This window comes from Amia ocellicauda, chromosome 3 (assembly GCF_036373705.1).
Source record: "Amia ocellicauda isolate fAmiCal2 chromosome 3, fAmiCal2.hap1, whole genome shotgun sequence".
In the NCBI taxonomy this organism is placed as follows: Eukaryota; Metazoa; Chordata; class Actinopteri; order Amiiformes; family Amiidae; genus Amia; species Amia ocellicauda.
In genome coordinates, this window is record NC_089852.1 from 43,087,254 (window position 1) to 43,098,946 (window position 11,693).

Here is an 11,693-nt window from a genome sequence, read left to right on the forward strand (position 1 = left end):
AATAATGTAATCATTGCTTTTATTATCCAACACTCTCACTACAACAAAATTAATTATTTAGTTATTACATCAAATATATTACTAAAACCCTTGCACTTGTTTTTTGGAAGGGTGATGAGAGGGGGGCGGGAATAAAAATGTTCCTCTGAAGCTGTATTTTCAGACACAAAAGTTTATTAACATTTTATACATTTATAGTAGATCTGAAAATTATCATTTTTTGTGTACCATTCTGCATCTGACCAAAATATGCATAATTTAAAGTGACAACCTCCATTAGGGAGTGGTAATTAGACACACACAGTGGCACTCCATGGGAAAGTAGGGATGGCTTAATTTGGTGAAGGACGGAGGCACAAACCCAGTGAGTCTCTTGTAATCAAGCCAAATATTTGAAAGAAATGTCCAAATACTGTGGAGCTATTCTGCGTTTCTTCAGTTCGAGCTCTACAATTTTCCACCCTCGGAGGAGTGGAACTGTCAAACTAGTGCAAACTTACCCCAGTGAGTTGTAATGACATCAAGAAGAAATTGTTTTAGTGCCGGTGTTACTTCCTGGTGCGATTGATGGCAGTGAACTGCATTCGGGGGGAACATACTTAGCAAAAATACAGAGTGGGTGTCAGGTTGCACAAAACACATAATGGCAAAAACTAGTTTTATCTAGTTTGGTGCACACGAAAACCTGTATAGAACTCTGTACAATAAGATACGCCCCTGTTCTGACATTACAATTACTAGGTACAGTGTAAGTGCTTTGATAATGCTGTAAGCAGCTACACAATTAAGGCATCTATTAAGTGTACTTCCCCACACAGATAATATTCAAAATCCATTAATGTGGGGAAAGGGTTTTCTTGAAGCGGACGAAAAGTGGACAGGCAGACTGTTCCATGTCCAGGTGAAGGCCGTTGTTTCCTGAAGACTGGTGCTGGTGTGTTTTAAGTGGAGGAGCGAGGGAGTTGAATCTGAGCTGAAAGGGCCTCTGCCAGCTAGGAAAGCACAACAAAAATAAAATCACTTACAGTAGGGTCCACATCACCCACCACAGCAGTCGTGTGTATAACATGTGTCATGCTGCATCAAACCCATGGAAGCAGGTTCTACAGTTTAGCCTGAAACTAAAGACTGACCACACGCTCAGGCTTTTAGCCAATTTGAATTGAATTGGGAAATAGACAAAGACCAAGACATTGATACCTGTAATACTATTGACGTAACTGTATACACCGTCTAAACTGGTTCAAGTGCTTTAAAGTACAATGAATATAAACATGGGATACATAGAACAGTTATATTTACTCTGTATAAAACTCAAAGTCAAGTGAGAAACTCATACTTTCTCCTCTATCCTGTAGCTCCACCTAGTGGCTGGCCAGTGGATTCCACTCTAGTCACTTTTTTTTTTTTACCTGAACTGTGAAGGCAGACAGAAGCCCTGACCTCCATTACATTAAGATTCATCTTCTGCTTCATCCTGTAGAGAAGACAAAAGTGAAGGCAGTGAGTGGCTGTCAATCTCTGTCTGCAGTGTACACAAATAAAACAATACATTATAATACAGGTCAAGAGGACAAATTATTCAAGAACAAGGTGACATCAGATTTAGAAAACCAAAATACATTATAACCTTCCTACCAAAAGAATCTGTGACTTTTTGTCACATGAATTTATAAATCAAGAGGCCCATGAATACATGGTAATTGCAAAACAAGATGTATTTTCATATCTTTTCTGTTAATGCTGTGGGGGAGCACTGAAGCAAGTCTTGTCATTTGGACAATTGGGGCTCTCAAGCAGTTTTGTGTTCAGCGTGTTCTTGTTTTTCAGGTGAATTTTACCGACAATGCTTTCCCCATTTGTGCTATTCTACCTCTGCTTCAAGGTCATCTTCTTTTTCCTCGTCTTCCTCTTCCTCTTCCTCCTTGGCACATTTAAAGAGAGAAAAGTACTGCTTGAAAGACAACCAAGTGCGAAACTTGGGATAGGTGTTGAGGGAAGGCTGTTAAGATGTTGCACATGATCTGAAATTAGGGTCAATGTCAGGAGTAGAAAGTCATAGTCTTCACCATACCAACGTGATTTCACCTCCAGGGTTAAGGCAGCAAGCAATGTCCTCAGAGTTAGTTGTAGTCTTAGGGTTCGTCAGAAAACACGCATTCAAACTTCACGGACAAGAGTTTCTGTACACAGACGGAGATTAAAGAGATGGGTATCTGCAGACAAGGGGAAGATTTCATAACACTCCGACGCTGCTCAATCTCACACTGCAAAGCCACCCTGTTAGATCAATTACAGATGCTCCTTATCGCTGTAAACAGACGCTTCTTCACTTTCACACCATTTTCATTTGTTATGAATCCCTCTGGGGAATTTGCACACCACTCCAATTTCCAACCCCATTGACCAAAACCATGCACTGGACTGAGTGTGAAGGAGGAGTCTACCTCTGTGACAGGGGCATCCTCTTCATCCTGAAGGAAGGAGACACCAAGAGAAAGAGTGGTTTGTCCGAGTTTGAACGTGCAGGGGGAAAGAAAGGAATGGGGAAATAAAGGCAAAAGAGGAGAGATGCATTAATAAACTTGTTTTTCATGCCGTGGCCGACACTTGTGCGATTGTTGAACGGCAGGCTAGTAACGTCATTCCCCAGCAGTATCAACAGAAAAACCAACAATGTTCCCGTTACACATTTGCCTGACTGTCCTGTTGAGGGACTGGGGTTTGGTTGCGAGTTTGGATTTGGGGAGACGTGCTGTAGTACACAGTGCAGATTTTCAAAAGTAAGAAACTCAGGGAAGAGAAGAGAGGTGGGTTTGAAAAAGTTTACAGGAAAGAGGTACAAAAGCACTATAAACACACAGGCAATCAGTCCGCAAAGCCACGGGGAACTACCTCAGTGACAGGCTGGTCCTCTTCTTCCTGGGACACAAATGAGCATTATTAGAGGACAGAATCTACTAGATCGGGAAATTCTTGGCAGGGGATGAAAAGAGACGGGAGAACGGTTAAGCGTTGCAGGAAGAGGATCTGAAAACTGGGGAAAGGAAATGGTTCATGATGCCTCATCCACCTGTGTAGAGCTGGGTAAAGACACGCCTCCTGAAATGAGCTTTAGCTAATAACAGGGAATTGTATTTAACAGGAAGACAAGGTCCAGGTTGGATGACATCACAAAATGAACCACCAAAGAGGGTGTTAATGATTTCAGAAAACTGGGGCAAGGAAGAAGAGCAAATCTGAAGAGACCGGGGAAACAGGGTAAGACAAGAGTCGGGGAAGCAGGCAAACTGCAGTCAGACAGGGGTTCAAGCAGAAAAACATCTACCTCACTGACTGGCAGTTCATCGTCATCCTCCTACAAAAGGAGGACATAAATCAGTGTAAGACCAAGTAAAAGCTAGAAGGTTCTGGATTTGCTAGAGGAAACAAGGCGATAGATAGGTTTGCAAAAATGGAGGAGGTTACAAAGGAAATTAATGGAGCAAGGGGTTTACAACATTTAAAAAATAACTGTGTGTAGGAAGGAGTGAGTACAAACACGCGTTACTCAAACAAAATAGTAAATCACAAGATCATGAAGTAGATCTTCAATTTAAATGCACAGCAGACAGAGTCCTGAAGTCAAAACCACCCCACACAGCGATAAGGGAGAGGACAGGAGAAATTCAAAGGGTGCATCAGAAGACTTAAGTGTAAAGAGATGTTACCCTCTGACATTGGCATGTCATCTTCCTCCTGGAAATTTTTTATATGGAAATGGAAGTAAAGCCAATAAAAGCAAGGAGAAATGTGTACTAGTACTTACTATAGGAGGGGTGGAGAATAAGCATGCTACAGCTTGATGCGTCTCATTTCAACACAGGTGAAATAGACTGAGGGAGAGTCAAGACAGAAAAAGGGGATAGGAACAAACATTCAAACGTTCATTTTTAAAATGTTTATTTTGAGAGGTTATAGCCAGCACCCAATCAGGATATTGGCAATACTAGGGTCCAGACTTCCAACCCTGTGCCTTCCCATATCGGCAATAATTATTGACTTTGCCAACAATTATTGAAAGACTTGTAGTTCAATTATTTTAGAAAATCACCATCAACTTAATTTTCATAACTTCTACTCAAGAATTCCACTATAAGGAAGATCATCTTTCAACTCCAAACATATTTTTGCTAAATATAATTTATGGAAGAGGCAAAGATTAATCATAATGAAAATCAACCTCCATTTCTCTATTAAATACATAAGCTGTATTTTTCCTTTCTGTGAAAGAGTTGCCTGAATTTTCCTTCACTAAATAGCTACGTTCTGCCGAGTATTGGAAAACGTTTTTTAAATTAAATATCCCTTTTGGGTTTCTTCAAAGGTGGGTTTTATAAGTAATCCAGTATATTTTCAAAGATATTCGTTATAAGAGACTCATATCACCAGAGAAGCACAACTGGGTGTGTGAATAGTCTGAACGCAGCCTCTATTGTTCAGAAAAGAAACAGGCCAACAGTCCAATGTGATATATAGCGCCTTTGTAACGTGTAAGGATTTGGCAGGGCTACAGTTGAGAAGAAATAGAAGATCTCTGCTTGTTCCTTATTCTGTAGCATCATTTTTAAGTTGTTCAGTTTCAGAAAATACATTTTTAAGCTTTTGCAATTAAACAAGCTGCAAATCTCGCTTCCCATGCAGGATTAACTGAAGGCAGATTTGGGATCATTTCATTAACACGCCTAATTCAGTCTGATAATGAATCCAGGTGCTGACAATAACCTCATTGTAAATGTCTATTCCTGAAATGAACCACCAGTCACACAAAGGACACTGACTAAACAGAGCTGATTAGAAAAATGTGGAGATGCAAAGGTAAAGGAGAGAATGAAGGTTACATGACAGAATACCTCAGTGTGGGTTGAAAAGGAAAAGGGTAGTGGTTCTGAATTTAAAACATTAAATTAGCCTTTACAGGAACATGAGCTAGATCCTGCATTCCACACTGCAAACCAACTGGTCATCTACACAGACACGACATCACAATAACTGCCATCTATCTTGCATGTGATATAACCAAGGAAAAGCAGAGCTTAACATAAAAATCATACAAAACAAATCAGGAAAGGACTTTGGAACTCAATTGTCTTGGTGTCAACTGCTAAAAATGGAATAGACCATGCCTCACAGTATTTCTTACTTGCCCAGAGTCATACATGGAAACCTTTTCTTAATTCTGAGCGTACAGTTTGAAGGAATTTGAAATGTTCATTTCGTTAGCATAGCACAATTGCTGGAATCAAATGGTCGCAAATCACTGACTCTCAAAAATGGCTAATAGATCTTTTAACTACTCAAAAGCTGGGAGGAGCACATTCGTACATTAAGTATTCTCTACAAGTCTATACAAAATCAAAAGTATTTTGATGAATAGGTTTAAACATTTTTATTTTGGAACTATCTTGCCAAACTGCGCATTTCATCAGCTGTGATGAGGCAACACAAGGATACGCTAGCTGTGCGAATGAAAAAGGCAAAACCAAAAGTAGACCATAAATCAGGAAGTACAATTACTAGTAAAAGTAAGGAATGTATTGAAATATTTATAGTATTGGTAGACTACATATGATAAACAGCCAAGCTTTAAATTATTTAAAACATCTATTAGCTGGCTTTTGAGAGTCAGTGTTTGCGACCATTGACTTCCAGCAATTGTGCTATGCTAATGAAATAAAACTTCCTTCAAACTGGATGCACAAAATTAAAGAAAAAAAGGTTTCGATGGAGTGATACGACTCTGGGCAAGTAAGCAATCTGACTAAAATGCCAAAATACCGAAGTATCCCTTTAAGTAAGTTGGTACAAAGACTCTGTATATATTCAGCAAATAGACCCTTCAAAATGGGTCTTTCAAAATAAGATTTAAACCATTGAGGAGTTCAGACAAAGGCAATGGACAACTGTGTTCACGCAGTACAATATTTGGCATCTTCCCCCACAACATTACAGAAATAATAACTTTTAAATCCCGAAACACAGCCCGAAACATTGAGCAGACATAGCTGGACAATTAGCATGTTTATCCAGCGAAGGCCACAGATTCTCCACCAGTGAATCAGGGCCCTGCTGCTGCAGCTATGACACTTGAGATGTTTGCAGAGCTGTGGTTAAAAATAATTTCCCATTGGTCAGACAGCATACAGCCAAGTTTGCTCAGAGAAGTACTTTACCTTGTTTTCTTGATCTTCCTGATCGTCATCTGCATTTGACTGAAAGGAAAGGAAAGAAAAAAACAACAACAAATTAAACGTCTGCAGATATGGTTTAAACCATAATCATGCTACGATACGCCTTCAGTCAAAAACAGACAGACGCAACAAAATTAATCTTCTCCCATTGAGGCTCAAAAAACGGAAATGGGTGTAAGTCCACGTTTGACATGCAGTGCAGGCCGGGTCACTAATGATTTATCTATACATCTCACCACCAATATAACTGCAACCACAGGTTACTCATCGATCGCCAATATGACAACTTGAATCACACAGGAGATTCCTCATGGAGTCATTTAAAACAATTTCCAGCTAGTCCTTCTCCTTCCTGAATTTTCAATGATTCGAATACAGAAACACATTAGGGGGGTTCACAGCCCTTTAGAGGTTAGGTTTCCCAAAGTAACCGTGTAAAGTCCCTTCTTCCACAAAGAAATACTGGTGACCGCAAGACGAGTAACTGAAATCAGGAGAGACGTTTCTAAAGTCTACCGGTTCGCTGCTGTGCCATTTTACCATTTGCGCATTTTTTCTTCTGTTAGCTCTCATTGACATAAGGATAAGTATCCAAACGTATATGGATTTATGGGGGGGGGGGTTAAATCATGCAGACATTTAAAAATGGATATATTGGTAAAAAACTGTTCCTCTGATAATTTGGATGAGTCACAAATGAGTTTGGGTCATGGGCAGCACTGCAGTGAAAAAGAGAAAACCGTTATGAAACAAAAAACAAAGTGGTTAAGGGTTGAAATCAGCACACAAGGTGAGGTTTAGATGTTTCTCTGAAGAGAATTACGGTCTGCTCCACTTCCTCTGCGGCCTCTTGCTTTTCACTCTCCTGCTCGCCGTCTTCTGCCTCTGTGGGACTTTCACCATTACACTCCTCAGCCTGTTTACAGAACCAACACAAGATTAGGTGATAAAAATAGCACACGTGAAAATAATCCTGGATGGGGCTGTTTTGGGTTTTCAAACGGAGGAGAGTGTTTCCACTCCTTGGGACTGTGTGATTTTTCTAAAGAGGTTAAATGCTGGCCTCTCTGTGGTTCTTTAGAATCATGGGAAACAAATCTTCAGGTGTCTGTTCCATGAAAGTTCACTGAAATTGAACTGCATTTAGGAATTTCAAGGTTTTAGCAGATTTAATTACATGACCTCAAACATAGAAAACCATACATAAGTAATAGTACTTCATCCAGATCCTTATCTTCCTAAAACAGTGACACACTGGTCAATGTTAATATCGCTATGAAACAAGGATATTCATCATCGGCATTCCTTGCTGCCTTCTGGCTGGTGCTTTACAGAATTATTTTATGAGACCTCAAACCTGACTGGAACAAAAACATAATAAAAATCAATCAACTTCTCTGCACAACATTATGCTGTCAGACAGAATTGGAAAGAGCAACTACAATCCCTTGCCAAAACTCTCCCAAAATTGCTCTGCTCGAGTCTAATTTGCACTTTGCATGAGAAAGTTCCCTCACAGCCCTCCAGGTGATCGGGGAGAGATCAAAAGTTCAGGTTTAGACCGTTCCTCTCGATCTGAGCGCCACTCATGTTTGACAGGGGACATCCTCTAGCTATCCTCAGAATCTATCAGCTGGATTCATCAGATTAAAAAGAACATGTGTGAACAGGGCTGGGGGCAAGTGCTCTCCATTAAATACCCTCTGCTGGTGTGCCAGCGTCTTATTAAAAATCCAAGCAAGATACAGAATTTAGACGGGGTTGCTGGGCACATATTCAGAGGTGGTTTCTCAACACAGAAATGCAGATCATCCACCACAGTTAGCCCTTGTTTTAGGTTGATTGGAGCTCAAACACAAGCACAGACTGAGGCTAGGTGAACTTCCAATCGTAGTGTTCAGTTTTGAACGTACTGCCCTTTACCACACTATGTAAAGCATGAAGAAAACAAACAGGTGCTGGACAGTAAGGCCAAATAAATGATCTACGGTCTTATTAGGAACCTAGGCAGTTTCCAGAAAAGGAAACTCAATAGGGCTGCAGATACATTGTTTGTAAATAAAACTGCAGATCTGAATCTGTTCTAGCTCTTAGCAAAGCAAACATTGTCTACATTAAATTCACTATACTGGAGATGTAACACAAACGGTTCATTAAACTCTTAAGTTTCTACACACCAATATCCTCCATGTCAGGCTCAGCATTCCCACTTGTAGGTGGTTATCAAAGAAATAGGTTAAAATCACAATTATGTGAACTTATAACATGTGTTAATCTGTCAAACAAGATGGACGCCAACCCACCTGTTGTCACTGACATTAATAAAGTCCAGAATGCATGCATGGATGTAGGGTTAGTAAAGGTCTTCCCACAACTTTCATCTTTTGACGTTAATATCATTGTGCATCACCCACAGTGGACAGAATTCAACTAGAGTAGAAAGGACAGAGGCAATGGTGCATCTGGTGGAATCATTACATGGAGACAACCAGGGTTATGTGCCAAAAGAGGGGAGAAACAGGACAGGAGGAGAGATGGTAAAAACAGGATAAAAGAGTGTATTACTGGTGTTTCAAGGTGTTCCTCTGGATCTTTCCCATTCTGGAGAATTAGAGCCTGTTCTGCCATCTTTGCTTCCTGCACCAAAAAAAAATATTAAAAAATTGAAAATTATTTTAAATATATATTCCGGGATCTCCTCTAGGGCTCCTGCCAAGTCTCCGGGGTGTTCTGCAGTTCTCACGTACTTAATACACTGGTTACCTGCGATACTCCAGCTCCAACACTTTGGAGTCTGTCTCAGATAGAGTAGGGCTCTTGCATTTATTTACTGCCTCCACTAGAAGCATGCTTTCTAACAGTTCACTACACGTCTCAAATCTGCGCAGAGACTTAACAGGCACACACAGATAGTGAATACATTTCATAGATTGCCTCTAAAGAAAACAAAATGCTTTATTCATGTGGAATAAGCTCCTCAAACACTGACAAAACCAGAATAAATATAAATAAATAGAATCTAACCTTTGACCCTGGGGGAGGTGCCAGACCCAGGAATGCAAAAACTCGATTATCTTCCTTGGCATCAAAGAACGTCTCATAGTCCTGTAAAGAACGATATTTATTTTCCCTAAGGTGACTGACACTGTGCCAATTTCACATTTCACTTATAATCAACATGTTAACCTCCCACTTATTGCTCATACAGATAAACACAAGGAATTTACAGCTGAGCTACTATTCATTGTTAACCATCTACTGATGGAGCCAATATCCTCCTTCAAATGCAATAATGTTTAATAAGCTTAGGTTTTTCCACTGTGAGGTGATCTGCTGGTATTTTTATTGGCATATCTTTCTAATTATTTACTTCGCAGAGACCCTTATTCAACAGGACAACAGTGTTAAATAGCTGCCACCCCTGTGCTGCCCCCAGAGATTTCCTCACTTCAATGGGGGTTGAAGCTTCCTGTAACCCATAAAACACCTGGGCAGCACATGGAATGGAAAGCTCTACACAAATACAGGATTATATTATTATTAATCCCCACCCATGCACCCTGGCCATCTCTTTACCCCACAGTAGCCCTCCTCGTTGAAGATCTGTGGAGGCAAAGGGATCCCATTGGTTGGCTTCTTATCTCCGGGAACATTTTCCCTCATCCACATTCTGTTCTCCTCGTTGGAGGCAATGTCCATCTGCGCATAGTCAATCTTATTGGCCTCCAAGAACCCCACCACCTCCTGTTGCTTCTTCTTGATCTGGAGAGAAGAGAACTTGAAGGTTGAGCAGGTCTAGCGCACAAGGCATTGTGTAGAGAAACCCCTAGTACCCGTTTACATCCAAGCAGTCTCAACATTCATATTTATTATTTCCATTTTCCAAAGATACTCAACCAAGATATCCCCATGGACGCAAAGGGGTAGGATGGGCTAGCGCAAAGGAAATCAGTAACCACAAAAACGTTATTTCATGTTAAGTACATGCACCAGGAGCTTTATTTACTTATTTATTTATTGTAACTGTGCAAGATAGAGATCAGACTTTGTAATGCAGGATTGAAGCAGAGGCACTCAACTGCCTGCATATGAGAAGTTACAATTATAAAAGCTCATTTCAAACTCAGTGCATGTTTTAAAGGACAAGAGATCATCGGTTGATTTAGATCATGACTTCTTTACACTGTAGCCTTATAAATGGCCTTTTTGGCCTCCTTCAAAAACACGGGATTGCCGACTCTGGCGAGGGGAGGCTGTGGCAGGTTTGGGAATGTGATCTCAGCTGCGACTGGGATATATAAGGAAACTGTCCGACACAGAGCAGGGCTTTCTCTGTCGCCCCTCTCTGCCCAGCCACTTTCCAAAATCAATACACAAACACAATGACATATTCTGCATAACTTCAGTTTGTGTTGCAGTGGAGTTTTAACCACCAGTCCCTAAACGTTATAGCCTATAATATCGACACACTTGTTCTCTATGACTGTTAGAGGCTGCACTGTATCCCTATCCACCTCCATTTTTAAACCAGCTGCTGTGTAGCTTTGATGTACACACCTAAAGCAACCCCGTTGTAATGCTACACGCGTTTTGCATGCTATAGTCCTATCCTTATGTTAAATCCGTGGTGCGACTGATATGATACAGATCTCAAAAAGTTGGCTGAGAAACAAGTTTGCCTGACTACGCAGCATATGCATACATCAATATTGCTCAGATGTAATGAAATACAAATCATAATTATAGGCTTACCGCAGTGGACCCCGATGAAGTAGCTAAGAAGACTTTGATGACCATGTTTGCTACAGTGGAAGCTGGAGAATGAGGTCTAACGCAACAGGCCGTCTCCCCCAGAGACTGGCAGCACAGCGGATCACTTTATTGTGACCATCCGCCGCCCCACGCTGCTCATTTAAAACCTCCAGGGTGTCCTCCCAGACGGGATTGGTGCTCAGGCTTTTGGGGATGCCGTGCCGGCCAGGCGATTGGTCAGTCGGTGTGTCGGTCGTGAGAGCCGGGCCCGCCTCTGCGCGGCTGAAACAAAGTTTCAAATAACTTATAAGGCAAGAGCTGCCGGCTGGCCAATCGTGACATTGCGCTGCTGCCAGCCGCTGGAGAGTGAGGTGGCATGAAAAAACTGTTGCCCATTATTATTATTATTATTATTATTATTATTATTATAAGACGCCCAGGAACGACTTAGTTTTAAAGAAACATTACAAAGTGCAGCAAATACAATCAGTGTAAAATACAGTAAGCCCACATCCTTGTGCGTCCCGCTGTTCTGTGCTAAGGGCTGTGGTATGCATAGGGAGAGGAGACATGATGAAATGTATAAAACACACAGAAGTAATCGGCAGCGTGAGGGAGCATAGCTTAATAAGTTTAATTTCCGAGGGAGAGGAAAGGCCGCCACCCTGAGTGAGCATAATAAACCCGGCTCTGAGCGCCATAACCAACCGC

At 41.1% G+C, this 11,693-nt stretch overlaps 1 protein-coding gene across 21 annotated transcripts; it reads right to left on the reverse strand.

Annotated features, from left to right (window-relative positions):
* Positions 1-862: 862 nt before the first annotated feature.
* On the reverse strand, positions 863-11,150 carry sh3bgr (SH3 domain binding glutamate-rich protein). Of its 21 annotated transcripts, XM_066699600.1 has the most exons (12): positions 10,983-11,150; positions 9,807-9,992; positions 9,255-9,335; positions 8,796-8,867; positions 7,054-7,146; positions 6,213-6,251; positions 3,329-3,358; positions 2,896-2,922; positions 2,448-2,474; positions 1,874-1,924; positions 1,413-1,477; positions 863-992 (listed from the first exon to the last, which is right to left on the reverse strand). In XM_066699600.1, the coding sequence occupies exons 1-11, from the start codon at positions 11,025-11,027 to the stop codon at positions 1,454-1,456; spliced, it is 675 nt and encodes a 224-aa protein (XP_066555697.1). In that variant the 5' UTR covers positions 11,028-11,150; the 3' UTR covers positions 863-992; positions 1,413-1,453. The 21 variants fall into 21 exon arrangements, 20 of the variants coding, with proteins under 20 accessions (XP_066555697.1, XP_066555700.1, XP_066555711.1 ...); XM_066699603.1 differs by lacking the exon at positions 3,329-3,358; XM_066699614.1 differs by lacking the exon at positions 7,054-7,146 and having other exon boundaries at positions 10,983-11,149.
* Positions 11,151-11,693: the final 543 nt, after the last annotated feature.